At 41.0% G+C, this 17,147-nt stretch overlaps 2 protein-coding genes across 2 annotated transcripts; one reads left to right on the top strand and one right to left on the bottom strand.

The window, feature by feature from the left end:
• The first annotated feature begins 1,344 nt into the window (after nucleotides 1-1,344).
• Nucleotides 1,345-6,731, top strand: LOC139653935 (protein FAM180A-like). Its single transcript, XM_071530947.1, has 3 exons — nucleotides 1,345-1,528; nucleotides 5,721-5,818; nucleotides 5,937-6,731. The coding sequence occupies exons 1-3, from the start codon at nucleotides 1,450-1,452 to the stop codon at nucleotides 6,264-6,266; spliced, it is 507 nt and encodes a 168-aa protein (XP_071387048.1). The 5' UTR covers nucleotides 1,345-1,449; the 3' UTR covers nucleotides 6,267-6,731.
• A 468-nt stretch (nucleotides 6,732-7,199) lies between these two features.
• slc23a4 (solute carrier family 23 member 4) lies at nucleotides 7,200-16,275 on the bottom strand. The gene is made up of 12 exons (XM_071530945.1): nucleotides 16,204-16,275; nucleotides 14,168-14,308; nucleotides 13,228-13,385; nucleotides 11,218-11,377; nucleotides 10,491-10,672; nucleotides 9,995-10,115; nucleotides 9,662-9,818; nucleotides 9,201-9,454; nucleotides 8,827-8,991; nucleotides 8,610-8,718; nucleotides 8,313-8,408; nucleotides 7,200-7,468 (listed from the first exon to the last, which is right to left on the bottom strand). The coding sequence occupies exons 1-12, from the start codon at nucleotides 16,249-16,251 to the stop codon at nucleotides 7,200-7,202; spliced, it is 1,860 nt and encodes a 619-aa protein (XP_071387046.1). The 5' UTR covers nucleotides 16,252-16,275.
• Nucleotides 16,276-17,147: the final 872 nt, after the last annotated feature.

Genomic DNA, 17,147 nt, shown 5'->3' with positions numbered 1-17,147 from the left:
AGAAACACATCTGAGTTACAGAAGACCAGAGTCATTGGAGAAAAGATAGATAAATTGAACTAACTGTATGCACTGGCCAAGTTTTGTCTTCAATTTATGCCCAACTGGAATAGGTTAATGTTAAAACAATGTTAAAACAAATTGAATAAATAAAAGTTATTTTATGTGGTTGCACTACTGGTAACTGTTCTGTGGCCGTTTGGAGAGAGTGGACCTTGCCAACCAGTGAACAGAGCCTTTCTTTGTGGTTTCAGCATATGTTTTCTTTACAGAGCTTTGGCTGTGTGCATTGCCTAATTAGAAATAATCACTTAGCTGGGTTTTGTGTTCGTAGTGTGAACTTTCCACTTTCGGTCTCCTGAGGAGCACAAACTGAGCTGGTGCCCGGTGGCCATCCTAGCACCGGCACCCACACTCCAACCCTCTGAGGGATACTGCTGCTGGTGCAACCACAACTAACTTTGACCATAGACATATAAACAGTGGTCTCAGAGGACCAGAGTACATGAATGTGGGCTCTCACCCATTCAGTTCTTGAACCCACAAAAGTCAAGTCAGAATGTAGTGCATTTTGTCCTCAAAGCATTTTTGAAAGAAAGTGAAAAGGCATGCGTCTGATAGACACAAGATGTTTCACATGAAAAACTGCTGTCATGGCTGAACATACTGTTAATGGCAATGATGGAGGACTCAGAGGCAGCGAATGATGACTGTGACATGGTACATGGTTACCTGGTTTACTGGTTGCAACTGAATTATCTAACCAGTCAAACTGAAGAGTAGCTGGGATTAACTGATGAGAACCACTTTGACATTTTAAGACAGGTTACTCTAGAATGTGGTGTTCACTAATTTATACATACAGTATATATGGGTTTCATTTTATTCAAGACAAGTGTACATTTTTCCCCAATAATGGATTATTCCATCTGCATATAAATGCTTGTCCTGTAAGGAGCAGTAGGATAAAGAGGAAAATGAGGAGGATTCAGAAAGACAATGGGGAGAAGAAAACATAAGAGAATTGCTCCTGCGACTGATGATGATGATTATGATGATGATGAAGAAGAAGTGCCAGTAATATACACTTGCAAATGTGGTTGGCAAAATAATTTAATGTAAAAGAGCGAGTCTGAACCTGATGACAACCAGCTGGATGCATTAAAAGGCTGAGAGTCAGCTTTGGCCAGAGAGAGAGAGAGAGAGAGAGAGAGATCAGATTGGGGAGTGGTAGGGAGGGGAAAAAAGAAGGCTGAGGAGAGCCAGATTGAGAGTATAAGAATAATGATGGAGGTGTACAGCACTACAGTGTGTGAAGCAGCAGATTCCAAGTAAAGGGAGGGAAGAAATGCAGCAGATGGGTGGTCTGAAGACTCTGAGCTCTATCTGACACTGACACAGTGTTAGCAGAGATTTGGAGGAGACTGCTGACAGAGTCACTGGGCCACCATGCTGCCCTGCAGGGTCGTATTTGTTGGTCTGATCTACTGCTTCATCAACATGGGAGCCACGCAGCGTCGGGCCAAAGGTAAGGCTGAACTACATCACTATAAACATGCTGAATGTAGAATGTGCATACAGTAGTTTTCTGTCCATGCCTGTGAAAGAAAGAGTAAGAAAAATGAAGATAGGGGCAGTTGCAAAGAGAGATTTTTCATTATAGTGTTTGTTTGCACCCACAAATTTCCTCCTTAGAGCAAAGACATTTAGAGGGAATGTGATGGAAATCTGATCATTAATACATCTGCTCTTTATGAGGATGTTGTATTAATAACCTCTCAAAAATGATAGAAGTAACTACCGTCATCATTTCAGTTATGATAAGTCAGGGTTTGTTTTACACTCATGTTTCTGGGCCACACCATGCCATGCATTGACTGGCACGCTATCAGCCCCTTATTGGCCCAGCTCTACTACTCATGTTGAGCCAGATGATGAGCTATTCTCATCTGTTATTCCCTTTCCAATCACTGTTGAAATTTTGATGAAAACAAATTTGAGAACTACAAGCATACTCCTGCAATTGGAATGAATTACATCATTATGTTTATTGGATGTCAGAATGTGTTTAGTGTGATCTGCTAGAGCTCCACAACACCCATGCACAAACACCACCCTGTTGTGAGGAGCTACAAGAATGTGCTTTTTTAATTGTTATCTGCAAAAGGGCAGGTAGTCTAAGTGTTGTCTAAGTTAGTTTAGTTAGCTGTTATGTGTGTCACAGGATGATTAATCAATGATCAATCACACTCTGATCTAACCTAATCACCGTCCAATATGGTGCGTCCACATTAGTGTCGATCTGTACAGAGACAGCCACCAGCAGCAGCTATTACAGTATGTCAGCCTGGCTCTCAACATCTATTACAGCAGAGCCTCACAAGCCCCTGGGATGAGTGGACTCTGTTGATATCTGGGAAAATCTCTGACCATTTGTGTTTGTTTAGGGTCAAAGAGAGAAGTGATGATGTGACATTGAAGTAATTGTTTTTTATCTGGTAAATTCGGTTGCTCTGCAGTCCACATGTCTGACAGCAGAGGAGAGTGTTGCTTCCCCCGCCCCCTCTCTCTCTTTGATATTTGACAGAATATCAAAGTGGAATGGAATTGAATAGGATAAGACATGATACAAACACAATAGAGCTCTTGTAAAATGTCAATGCCCAATGCAAGAGCTGCTCCTAAATAAGTGGGTCCTTTTACCCAATACAGACTTCAATGTTACATATCTTTAAAGTTGCATTTCAGTTTCATTCTCAGATAGCTACATGGTTCAGATGCCATCTGCACCTGTTTCCAATAGGAAAACAATGGCTAGGGTCCAAAAATTATCTGACAGAGGAAACTGATATTCCTCAAGAGAATGAAAAACATACTGCAGAGATATGCAGAACTGCTAGGCAGGGAATTTCACTTGTCTGATGTTTTTAGGTTTTGCCCATTGAAAGAAGTTTTGGTTATATTATACAGCCTGGAGCTCACTAAAAACATACTAGCAGACACTGAAATGCAGTGATGATAGCAGGTCAACAACACTGCTGTCTTGGGCAATCTCATTAATGCTTTGATTTTCAGGAATATTAAGGCAAAATGAGGCAAGATTTTTATGTAAAAATACACTCGTCTCATCAGCCTAAATCACAAAGTGGGGCTGCAATAGAGAAGTTGCATCCCATTCCCTCTTATTGAGAGGGAATTGGACTTAGATTAAAGATTGACTTGATTTGCCCAAATTAAATTCTGGTGTCAGCTATGGTCACTTCTCCATCCACGAATCACAACTTAAGATCAAAATCCAAACTGTCTCCTAAACAGCAGCTAGTGAGCAATCCGTCCAGAGAAAGCTGGACTCACCAACATAAGATCTTTTCTTCTCTCTCCCTTTGGTTCCCTTTTGTATAAAGCATCACAGACCGGCCGGGTTGGTAAATATGAGCGTGCTGTGTGCAGTTTACTGACGTTGTCACGTCACATGATTTTTGGGTATTGCCATGTTTTTCAAACAGTTAACCTCTCGCTGCTGTTTGGGGCCGCCAACACGCAAAGTTAATTCTAATACTGCTTTAAGCGCACTTTGTGATCTAAGTAAAACAATCTCATGATGTTTAATTCAATATTGATAACCTATTGGAATGAAGTTCCCTTGACTTCAGCAGAAAATGGCCATGAATGAAAAAGTATGATTGCACCTTGGAATATCAAATTAGGTCAAAATTCCTAAATACAGGCACACAAACACTGCATCTCCATGGAGGCAATGGGACCTTTTGGAGGGAAAGGCTAAAGTGATGGAAAGGTTTGTTGGTGTTGGAATAAGTCTTTCATCAGTGGTTGGTACGGAATATAGATTTACTTAATCCTGGAGATTTGGAGGGCTCATCAAAAAGAAGGAGAATTCCTGAGACTCAGTTCCACATGGCCTTATTGAGCTTAGATTAATGGAGGCCATTATCTCAACATCATGACGGACTTGTGCGGATGATTTGGTCATGCACAAGTCTATTAAAACACCATCATCACATTGCACTTGTCGGACCTGCCACAAACAGCAGATGGTGGATGGTGAGGAGTGATGGGGTAGGCTGGGTAATTGACCCTGGCTCAATCATTTGGTTTAATGGATGTCCAACTGATATCTCTCTTTCTCTCTTTCTTTCTCTCTCTCTCTCTCTCTCTCTCTCTCTCTCTCTCTCTGTCTCTCTCTCACCTTCACCTTCTAAATATCTTTGTAGATGCAATTAATATGCGTTAGAGTCAGAACATAGAACTTTACTCCAGACCTTGGCAAAGTAGTTCAAGTTGAATGCTTTTGATTACAAAACATATTTAATTCTTGACTCATACAAGAGCACAATAACATACTATTGCAAGGGATGTGTCCACTTGAGTCAAAAGGAAAATATTTGAAACTAAATTCTGCCTGGGTCTGCTATACTCTATCTAAGCATTACATACATACATGCCTACTATATTCTGTCTTATTTAACTCAATGCTTGCCATAGCAGAGAAATGTAAATTGACTCAACTTAATCATCAAAACTCATTTGCACAAAATCAATGAGATTAGACACACAATACAGTTTTGTCTGTATCTATATCTGTAAAGAAATTCTGTCTGCCAGCCTATTACTGTCTTCTGACTGTATGCCTATCTGTCTTGTCTGTATCTCTGTCTGCATGTCTGCCTGTTCTCTTTCTCTCTACCCCGCCATCTGGTCACCTTTTCAACTGTGCTGTTACCTGAAGCATGTCTCTTATACCATATGAAACTTAACTTTCATGAGCTCCAGATTTGACCAACATTAATAAAACCAGCCAGGAAAGAATCTTGGCACTGTTTTGTGGGAGGAGGAGACCTGGGTATTGTAGTGGAGTTACTGGACAGTAAGTGAAAACAGTAGTCCATAGATTTCTGGCACAATCTGTTTCCCCCTTCTATCCATCTTTTCTTTCTCATCTGCTCTGCTTACCATCCTGTCTTGTCGATGCAATCTTGAAATATCAGTGAAAATTGTTTTTGTGTGGGGGCATAGGGAGTTTTGTTTTAGCCTATGCGTAGTCATGATGGTTAGTGCTCCTCGTGCTCCAATCATAAGACAAGTAAGGCGAAAGGTTTTTCCCAGACGTCTCTCTGTGACCAGATCATGCAGATCACATTTGTTGTGGTCAACACCCATCTGGACCATGAGGTTAAGCAATGATGTGAAAACGAGGCTGAAGCACTGAGCCCATACACAGTGCGCTGATCTCATCAGGAGTCCGTAGTATAATCCATGTGTTGCTCCGCCTTTGATTCCTCCTCTGCCTTTGAAGCTCGATGTCACATCTCATCGCCTGCAGATAGGAGTCATCCGCTGCACAGCGTCTGAAATGAGTAGTGTGCTGCATTGTATGACTGACTACAGTATGTCCTGGTCTGGGCCTGATGGGCCTGGGCCTCACATGTGCCAGAACACAGCACTAGTAAAAACCAACTGCTGTTATTTATGGCACGTATCAAAGGACTGCAAGGTTTAGAGCATGTTACTCGCCTGTCTTGGGGAATTCGACTTAACAGCACATAAATTAGATCCAAGGAACCTTCTCGGTGCGCAGCAGTGAATCACATGATAAAAACATTTGGGGAAAGCTGAAAGAAACAGTTTGGTCAGGTGACTGTCCTTGCTTTTCCACTGTTCTTCACTCCCTCTCTCTGTCTCTCTCTCCCCTTACCTATTAGCCCTGTTTCCAGCTGCAGTCAGAATAAACAGAGGGACGGCAACAGTGGTGAACCCCACCTTCCAGAACTCCTTAGATGATGTTAACCTACTTTTCGAGGTGAGACAAAAATACAGAAAAACACAATACTTTTTCAAGGGAGATTTTTCAAATAGGAACCAGTAATAACCCGGCGAGTGATTATTGATGACAATTTGCTTTTTCCCCCACCATATAGATCCTACTGTCAGGTGTACATTTTGGAGACAGTGGACGGTTCTCAGTGAAAGACGCTGAGCTGGCCTCCCTCCGAAAGACAAAAAACTTGGAGGTCATTTTTGAGGACGTAGTGCCCAGGAAGCTGACAGACATACGCAGGCTGACCTCTGACCTTTCAAATCATATTGGTCACCTGCATCAGGAAGACTTTGCGCATACTATGTTGACCATGGTGTACACCGCCCAGCAGATGGTCAATTCCACCTCTGACCAACAAAGAGATATTTGGGCAGAGTCTTTTGTTAGCTTGTACAAAGCCATCAATCAGGATCTGACTGGAACAACCTGACTGGATACCGTTGTTGCTAAACAATGGCTCCTTGTTGGAGTTTAGTAGGCACATGGAAAAAAAACCTTTTTGGTGGAAATTATTCATTGATCTCAATATCCAAAACATCCTGGTTTGCGCAAAGAGAAAATGGTGCCTCTGGTCTGCTGGTAGGCGATGAGGAACCTGAGAGAAAAAGTCTTATCTTGGAGCAGGACTGTTACCACAAATGGGCAAAGTGCATGGGCTGATAATAAAACTATTATTAAACTATGAGCTGTCACAGTAAATTGTTTAATAAAACAATTATTAAACTATTAGCTGTGACAGTAAGTAGTTTAATAAAACAATTATTAATCTATTAGCTGTCACAGTAAATAGTTTAATAAAACAATTATTAAACTAGCTGTCACAGTAAAAGTTGGTTCCAACAGGAGGTACTTACATGGAACAATACATTAGAACCATAGGCTACTATGTATGTGATGCAACAATAAACATCTTGGATTTATTTACATTCACGTGTCTTTTCAGTGTTTGTTTACTAGCACCCGGGTATCATAGCAGGCTACGGCTGATCAGACACTAGTGATAAAACCTCAAGAACTCAAAACCTCAGAAATTGATGTTTTCGAATGGTATGCTTAGTAGCATCATGTTCTGTGAATAAAAATGACTGTACATAAAAAAACATTTCTCAAGATTATACATTTCAGCTTTCACAACAATTTAAACAAATTCAAATAAAACTTTCACCATATCCTACTATCTCCTTAAGAATTGCCCATATACCGACCAATCCTATGCAAGATGTAATTTGTAAATATCAATCACAAAAGGCCATGTGAAATACTGTGCACCATGCTGTTACAGTACAGTATCTTGAGCGAAGGACAGGAGGTCCACATTGAGCTGCCTCTGATGGTGTGGTATGGTTTGGAGTGAGTACACAACTCATAGAGCCACTCCAATAATGATCTGTGAAGGCTCTGGATTCCCAGTCGGCTGCTTGGGCTCCAGGGCGTTAGTGTCCGTTTCACATCCATCCAAGGAGCTAGGTGTACCAGGAGGGCAGAAAGGAATGTAGCGGATCCAGGAAGAAGAAGAGAGGTAAGAGCTGATGCCAAAGGGAAGGTTGTAGACTTCTCCGCTCTCCAGGGTGTTGCTGGAGTCGTCTTGGTGGGCCTTGTTCCAGGCCAGGATGCCTCGCTCGTGCTTTGATCCTTTTGGACACAGAACAGGTATTTTTTTTAATATAAATTCACTTAAATGGTTTGTAAAGAGTGACTAGTATTAGAATACAACTTGTTAAATCTGTAAAACCCTACTGTTAAACCCTATTACATCCTACTGAAGGAATGACATCATTGATTCGGCCTTCATGCAATCTGGTTCGAACTAGCTGTCTTGATTTGTTTTAGCTTTCTTGTTTGTTCTCTCTACAGCTTAGGGATGAGGCGTCACGTCCCAGAACCAACTTTTGTCCTTAGATAGGACTCCTCTTGTAAATTCTGTAATATTCCTTTCTCAAGAGCTGGGATGTGTCATTTTCTGATTAGTCTATGTTCTATGGTATCACCATGTATAGGAAGAGCATCTTAAAACATATACGTTAATAAGTTGGGAAAAAATCCACGTGTTTTGTACTATATAGTTAAAGGAGCAAAAAGTAAGACTTTTACCTCATAGCAGAACGTGACCATAATATATCTGCAGAGGATTGGTAGGGTTGTTGATGAATACCAAATACTCTATGATTATTTCACCGCGTGCTGAGAATTTTGGCTTTCACTACTCACTTTCCAGCCTGTACTCTGTTTTGGAACAAAAGTTCCCCACCCATTTGAATTTCAAAACACTCCTAATGCTTGTGTCAATTACAGGTTACTGTAACTCAAGGGGACAGATTAGGGGTGGGAGGGCCGTGTCAGAGATCTGTCAATGTTGTTTTAGTTTCTACTGGTCACCAATAGAGGTCGATAGAGGTTATAGATCACTTAATGCCCCTTTAAGTATACTATTGAGGTCAATTTTATGCAAAACAAATTAATTTAAGTGGAAGATTACCTGGAATGGTGTTGTCCAGTACGAAGCCAAAGAAACCTCCTACAAACATACTGGTGGTCAGAAGTACCTGCAGCACCTGGTCGAGCTCTACCACACCTACAGATCATAATGCAATAAAAGAGTTAAACCTCTTGGGCTGACTCATTCACTTGGCCAAGAATGATTATTATTTATATAATCAATATGAGATAATACACCACTAAGTGTCCTAATAAATTAATTTGCCAACACTAAGTCAGGCTATCTTATTGTGCTTATTATGAAAGGCACAGATATCATGAGATTTTATTTGTGTACCTGTAGCTATAGCTTTGGGGTTCTTAAATATCCAGTTCGGAATGACCAGACCAGAGAACATGGAGAAGCCGAAGATGAAGATGTTTCGAGATGAATTCATGTCTGCATACTGGAAAATTGTGTGCAAAAAAGAGGATCCCCAGTTAAGCAATACCGCAGTTTAATATAAGACATTCATGCTGAAATGCTGAAATGTTTCAGATGTTGAACTATTTACCTGCAGATTAGAAACTCCAGCTGCAGAAATGACCCCGAACATAACCATGAACATTCCTCCGACCACGGGTGTCGGGATGGTGGTGAAGACAGCGCCTACTTTACCAAACATGCCCATGATAACCATCAAGACACCGCTGGCTACTATCACCATGCGACTGCCAACCTGCAAACAGGGGGAAAAAAAGCTTTCTGCTGAAACTGTGTGCTTTTTAAGGTAATAATATAGATGTACAGAAACCATATTTTATAGTTTCATGGATAGTCTAACTGTATAACATGCATATCTTATCTAGAAAGTTGCCAGTTAGAAAAAAACAACTTTCAGACATGTTAAAAACTTCCTCTAAACCAAAGCATGGAGGCTCATCTCACCTTTGTAATACCAAGGGCTCCAACATTCTCACTGTAGGAGGTGGTGCCGTTCCCTGTGCCCCAGGCCCCGGCCAGCAGGCAGCCCAGCCCCTCAATGCCAATACCCCTATTGATGGCATGTTTAGGGGGAGGAGGAGCCCCGGATAGCCTGGCACAAGCGTGGTAGTCTCCCACAGACTCTATCATGGAGGAAATCACTCCAGCCAAGATGCCGACCACCCCTGCCAGGCTCACGGTCGGCATCCCCCACTGACCTAAGTTTGGATTCACACATAGGGGATCAGATGATGTCACTGGACTAACCTGGTTAAATAAAGGTTAAATTAATATCAATAAAATGTACTTTATTCTACTATCTCCTACTGTCCCAATTAAGTAAATTCAGTGGCATAAACACGCCATTAATGTAACTAATTTAATGTTAACCCTTGAGCTGGTAGTTTAGCAGCTCTGCTTCTTACCTGGGTAGGGGAACCTGAACCAGGGAGTTTGGCCCATCACATCTCCCTTTAGATCAGTGCGGGCCAGGTAGCCATACTGGTCTGGGTCAGAGGGAAGGACATTGTAGCTCGTCAGAATAAAGCAGATGAGCCATGACAAAGTGATACCAAGCAGAACCTGAGGATACAGAGAATCAGATCAGGATAGCTTTCTTTCTCTTTAAACACATTTTTCAAACACAAAATGCGATTGCTCCTGCCTTCTCAAAAGGGCAAACGGTTAAATACACCATACACCTTGGTCACAAAGCCAATCATTGGCAGTAAAGACAAGACAACTTGTTTCCTACTTACAGGGAGAATTTGAAAGATGTAGATGCGGGAGGTGTGCAGTTTTTTATCCTTGCTGTATGTGGGAAAGGGCACTGCTATGTGGCGGAGGTACTGGGAGAACAGGATGATCAGTACTGTGGTCCTGTGTGAGAGAGGGAGAAAAGAAATGACTGACCAGGCTAAATTTGCCCCATGCAAAATAAGTTGTACTTTACTTTTTTGTAGCACAGTATTGTTCTATCCAGAATAAAGCCAAGTGGGTAACTAAACAGATTCCTGGACAAGGACATTTTAATAGGCTTTCCTTCCCTGCCCTAAGATTAATACTTTTCACTTGCTGCAATTTGCAATCCTCAGAGGGAGGGGGTGGCGGGTCTTTTAGCTACTTTTGAAATACACTATTACTTTTTGTACTCAATTATTAACAATTTAAGGTGGGTAGTTAGTACTCTGCAGCAGATGACGCCTAGAAAGGAGCGTTCAATCCTGAAAGAGGCTGATAAGGAGGTTCACCCACATGGCAGAAATACCCCAGTGATTGCCAGCGTTGATTCCAGCTGAGTCAAACAGGGACAGTCCAATGAGAGAGATGGTGGGTGCGATGGTGAGAGGTCCAATGAAGCGCATGAAGAGGCCGATGAGGCCGGAGAAACCCACAATAACTTGGAAGAGAGAGCCCACCATGATGGACCCCTGCAGCTGTAGACAGAGACAAAGGTTATTATTCTGCAGAAATGGGCACAATAATAAGAAATAAGACCATGGTCAGGACAACTGGTAGTGTCATTCTCACGCCAGTGTTATTATTTATGCTAATGTTTCTCAAAATAAAGACCACATTTCCCATAAACCCTGCTGCTTCCTGCTTCTACTTGTCCCCCTTTCCCCTCCCTGGGGGTTTTAGCTTTACTGAAGAGGATAAACATGTTGGAAGTCATTTTTCCATCGGCCTTTCACTCCTTCCACCATCTGCCATTGCAAGAAACACTGAAAGCTTTAGCTCTGTTTGCACTGGAAGAACAGTGGCCCCCCTCCTGTTTTCTGCCAAAAAGCAATTTCTTTTTGTGCTGTAAAGCAATCCAGCAGATTCCCCCAATAATCTGACCTGGGAGCACAAAATGTAAAATGCAATGTAGAGGCCAGTAGAGGCTGCCAGTCTTCTTGGCGATGGTCCAGTTTCAAAAGAATCAGTTACCCAGTTAGGTGTGATTAGAAAGCTCAGATGGCTACAGATGGCCACTTACTGCTCTCATTCGACTCTGCCACACCTCTACATAGGCTGTGGAGGAGGTGTTGACCAGGCTGGCGTTTTGGGTCCAGGCTGGACATGTCCACTCTGGCATGGACAGCATTGCCATGGAGGGGGCCAGCAATGTGAACGTACCACCTTGGAGAATCGGCAATCTGGAAGGACGAGGGGAAAGAGAGATTAGGGAGGTAGGAAAGGGAATGAAAGAAAGAAGGAAGACATGGAGAGACAGTTGAAGTTGAATTTGGTGTTAAGCGTCCTTCTAGTTGTCAGTGTGATAAGATGTTTTCCAGCGCCAGGTTACAGAATATGATACTCAGCATTCATCAAGTGAGTCATATATTGCTGTATCAGTTCCTTTAATTGCGAGCAATAATCAGACAAAGGTAATTTGGGGTGAGGGATAAAGTTAGATCCTGACTACAGCCATTCATCGCTATCTAGAAAGCTGGGGCTTTTTATGAATCAACCACCTCACTACGTACGAAAGTAAAAAAAGAGGTCACTATGATTGATGGTTGACCAAAGTGCAGCCACTCCCAAGCCACCTCAAGACACCTAGAACATGTCTAGTCTCAACTCACTCTCTCTCTCTCTCTCTCTCTCTCTCTTGCTTTCTTCTTTCACTATATTTCTCTCTTTCTCTCTGTCTCATTCTAGATGATAAAAAGGTTGATTTGAATCATGTGAGGGTGGATAGAGACATCATGACTCTCTAATCAACTGCTAGTGGGTAAATGGGTTAGGGTTAGAAATTGGTTAAAAATGCTCTGCTCTGTAACAATCCATATACTGGTGACTGTCTACAATTCACATCAGACTGTGACGGAAACATAACCTAAATTTAGCTTTAATTCATATTCATAATGTTTTCTATCCTAAGGCACACAAATGATTAGTGCTTTTTTCCCCCTCTGAAACAGTGTGCTGTTGAACAAGCATTGTTTTTCCTCACAGCTGACCACCAGGTATTTGGAGAGAGACAAGAAAGCATCAGTGGTGCTAAGCCAAGGGAATGTGGATTTAGCAAGAACTAGATTCCAAACATAATAAGATGGAAATTCCTTCCCTAATCCTACTGTGACACCAACATTCGGCCAGCCTGGGTCCACACAGGCATTGTGCGAGTTCAGAGCAACAAAACACGCTCTAATTTTATAGTTCCAAAATCAGCAGCTACAACTGAGATCATTTCAAGTCTGCAGTGTGTACGTCACTGCACAGCTTCAGATAGGTGTTTATTTACACTCAGTGAGAGGGGCACGCTGCTCTGTGGCGAACCATGAGTTTGTGTTCACTGTTTTCTGCTGTGGGTTTTCAAACTGAGTTTCCTGTTTGATAATAAACAATATTGTATTGTGCAGAATCACATCATATTGTTTTGTGTCATTGTTATGGTATGGTATGGTATGGTAAGGTATGGCATCGTATCGTATCATACACTCATTCGGTGCTTAAGTGGACACACAGTAGCAAGACTATCAAATATAATGCATTTGAATGTATCTTAATTTGATGCTTTTCTTCTTTAATAAGCTCGAGCTTGAGTGAAGCTGTGGCCACTACCACAGTAGAATATTTTATTGTTCGTAGTCAAGGCAGCACATAACTTACATAACTGTGTCGGGCCTCAGAGTTCAACAGAGGTTAAGAAGGAAAGCTAAGAGGTTGTACTGTTCTGCCCATTTAATCAGAGGGATTATCATGCTTAATTCATGCTATCATGCTAATCATGTTTAATTCTATTTGAAAATATCACCAGTTGTACTGCTTAGATTCATGTAGCAGTGCACAAACTAAGACAGCATGAAACAATGCACTGAACATGTATATCTTATTATTATGATATTTTATAATAATTGGAAATTGAAATCTACCATTGAACAACACCAAACATGTATCACCCCAACATAGTACTACAACCATCTTCCTCCCCTCACCTTCCTTCTCATCATTCTTATCCTCCTCCTCTCTGACTCCTTGTCTTTCTCCTTCACTTCCTCACCTGATGCCGAGGGTAACCTGCAGCAGGGTGCAGAGGCCAGAGACGAAGAAGATGGTGCTGATGAGGTGGCTCTGCGTGAGGCCGTCATGCTGCAGACACAGGCCCTGGGACAGGATCAGAGGGATGGCAATGATCCCCCCGAATGCCGTCAAACAATGCTGAGGGAGAAGAAAGGCCAGGGGAAGGAGGAGAGAGAAGTTTAGTTTAAGGTTTGGGCTTATTTACTTGAGGGAAAATTAACCAGACACTGTATGTGCTGTGGGGGTATAAACTGCCAGGTAGAGGCCACAACGTCATATATCCAAACATGAATATGTGAAGCAGACTGGACTTTATTGTGCATGTATGTACAGTATAACATGCTGGGAAAAGATATGTATATGCCAGTTGCCTACATGTATATTTCAGCAAAGTGGTATAACTGAATGATACATTAATAGATAATTAGATAGTGTAAAAGAGGAAAAAATATAAATTTGTTTACATGGACTGTTTGAATCAAGATTTGTATCAGCCTGTATCACAGTACTCTATTATCTGCTTGCAATGGCAAACAGTCACGCAACAAGTCACACAAAATAATGAAAGAAAATTGCGTTGAACGATAATTTGAGGATAAGGACAAAAGGAGGGAACACAGTACGAGGATCAGCGATCACAGTTGCTAAATACATAAAACAAAACCACATTCAACTGCCTCTGAAGCTGATTTTACCCTTGGGCCCATGTACATGAAAATGGAACCAAATGTAAACGAAAGGCCAGACTGAGGTTCTCATGTGACACTGGTCATGTCTCTACTCAGTTTGCATCCTTGTATACCCTCAGGAACTAGGCTACACGGGCCCCTTATCCAATTTATTACTGTGGTTAATTAAATCATGAAATCAATGGAAACCCGTGGTGTAATGTCGACCTGAGAACCCATTTGTTGACATACCTGAATGCCTAGGATGATGCACAGGTACCAGGGAGGCACGTCTGTCACACAGTAAGCCAACTTGTTCTTGTCCTCCTCCACTGACGCGTCCAGTCCTTCCCCATCTTTTTTCTCCGGTAGATCACAGAAGCGCCCATCAAGCTGCAATACCAGTCAGACAGAGAGGGAGACAGACAGAAGCTTAAAGGTTAAACTAAAAGACACATATCACATGATGGCATAGATCTACATGATGGCATAGATCTACTTGTGTATTTTAGCAAGCCATACGTTTGTACTGCGTGTCAAATCTGTATTTATATTGCAGTGATATAACAGCAAGATTTTTAACAAACCACATAGCAAAACAAAGTGGAATGCGAAGACATTCTTAAACACTTGTTCAATCAACACAATATTAAGACTTCCAACCAAAAAGAATCTGTTCAAATGCTTACAATAGTATAGCACTCTTTACAGCTCCACTGCCTTGACCTTCTAGCAGCCATTAAGGTAAATGATTTGCACTAGAAACACACTTTTATCACATCAAAGAGCTTGTAGGGTGGAATGAGGATTGCAAGCTACAGAGAGTAAACAGTAATAGTAAAAGCTAATTTCCCACATGGGTGGAAGTAACTAATTACTTTTACACCCATTACTATAACTAAGTAGCTTTTTTGTGAACTTGCACTTTTTTCTTGAATTTTTAAAGTCAGTAATTTTACTTTTACTTAAGTACAATGAAATATTGTACTTTCAATTACAGTGTACAAATTTTGTGATTCTCCATAAGCATCGGAAACTGGATCAACGAATATGTCCAATTGTGGAGCCATTTGCAGTGAACAGTCAGTGAAGAAGAGAACAATAATCTGACTTTACTTTCTTTATGCACTTTATTTTGTAATTTAAAAATTTTCCAATTAAAAGAATTTGAACGCTGTCCTCTCATCCTTTTAGAATTGCATGGAAAATATTACATCTAATAAAGTTCTCTTTTCTAAAAAAAAAAAAAAGTAGGATGTAGAATTTCCACCCCTGATTTTCCAGAGTAAGACTAATTGTTTCTTGTCAGGGTCAAGGCAAGAATGTTTTTGTTAAATAAAATGGCATGAAAATATTAAAGTACAGAATTTATTTATTTAGCTGAAGCACAGCTAATGAATCATCACTGTTGGTGACAGGTAGCCTATTGCTACAGTCAACAAAATTTTGTTTTAGGGGAAGCTGAATATGAATAATCATGAGAAAGCCTGGCTTATATGGAAAATTAAAATTTGAACAGAAATTACACCGCTGACCAAAGGTAACACACATGAGATTCTGCACTTTCTGCTTCTAGTCCTCTGACTCAGCTGGACAATATAGCCCTTCTCTTCTCAAGAATGTGATTTTAAGCATGGAGGAGCAGGCATGTACCAAGGGTCATTCAGTATCCATGACGCCAGTTTGCTTGCTATTCTGTCTGATGTGAATTATTAACTTCATTAACATTATCATTATATCCAGTTTGTCCCAAGGTGGTAAAAGGCAAAGTGACAACGCATGTTATCCAATTAAATGATTAGAGAGAGATAAATAAATCCTGTAATCCTAGTCTAGTTCATTTATACAGCCCTTTATCTCAGTCAAGTCTCAAAGGGCTTTACATACCGTTATATACCATATTACATCATACATATACATACTACATATATACACATCATATACATCCCAACTAGGTCATACTGTACATACTTTATATATGTTGTTTACTACCCAATACATATTACACATCATACTACATCATATACCACCAAGTGACATTTCCACATAGCATCCAGACATGTGTTTCTACAGGTAGGTCACTGGATTATCATATGACAACTTAAAGGTAGAAATGTTTGTATCTGAAAGTTTTTGTCAGTCAAGTAGTAGAAAGTGTTTACAGTGAAAAAACAAACAAACAAAAAAACAGGTCAATTAAAAAACTTGATATACTCAATAAAGTATATAAAGTGTCCACACTGTTAAAAACATCTCTTTGTGGGTGATTAAGAAAATTATATACTTACTGCAAATGCGTAGTTGTCAAGACCATTACTTTCCTTTTCCGGAACCATATCAGCTTCAGCCTATAGGCTCAGGTGGATCCCAGGGGTGGTGGTCTTCTGAGCCAGGAACCAAAACAAACAGAGAGCACAGAGGACTGAAAAAATAAGAGAGAGTGGAGGAGAGAGAAAGGGGAGGGAATAGAGAGGGAGAATTGGAGAGTGTGATAGAGAGAGGGAGTGTGTTGAGGGAGAGAGGGAGAGAGAGAGAGAGAGAGAGAGAGAGAGAGAGGGAGGGAGAGAGAGAGAGAGAGAGAGAGAGAGAGAGAGACATACACACACAGTATGATCTGATCTGTTGAAATGTAATGTATGTATGTATCAATGTATCAATACCATGTATCAATCTTAATGTTGTGTTAATATTATTTTGTTTCATTGATTCTTGATGCTTTGGCAAATGTTGTTGTGACATCCATGCCAATAAAGCAAATTTGAATTTGAATTTGAATTTGAATTTGAATTTGAATTTGAATTTGAATTTGAATTTGAGAGAGAGAGAGAGAGAGAGAGAGAGAGAGAGAGAGAGAGAGAAAGGGGAAGGGGGGTAGAAAGAGGTAGAGTTCAGACATGAGACTACTGTGGTTGCAGATTGAAATAAGTCCCACCAGCAGCTCATGTGAACCCAATTACAACAGTAACAGCAGCTGACGGGAGGGGAGAATACCCTTTCAGGCAGGGTACTATATTTTTCCACTTCCTTCTTATTGCTCTCTCTCTCTCTCTCTCTCTCTCTCTCTCTCTCTCTCTCACTTCACCACTTTTTTCTCATGACAAGGGCCCTTTAAGATGATTGAAAGATCATAGAAATGGAGAAAATGGATATCATCGCTTGACAGTAGTTTCCACAGTTGGTTGTTAATAATGTTAGTTTAGCCACAAGGAGGGAGCAGTTCCTTCAAGTTCAA

Source organism: Centroberyx affinis, unplaced genomic scaffold (assembly GCF_046629955.1).
Source record: "Centroberyx affinis isolate AG114_WGS23_722 - 3 ecotype Tasmania unplaced genomic scaffold, CSIRO-AGI_Caff_v1 ptg002004l_1, whole genome shotgun sequence".
NCBI lineage: Eukaryota > Metazoa > Chordata > Actinopteri > Beryciformes > Berycidae > Centroberyx > Centroberyx affinis.
The sequence above is the reverse complement of the archived record's forward strand: the minus strand, read 5'-3'. Positions and strand labels throughout refer to the sequence as shown.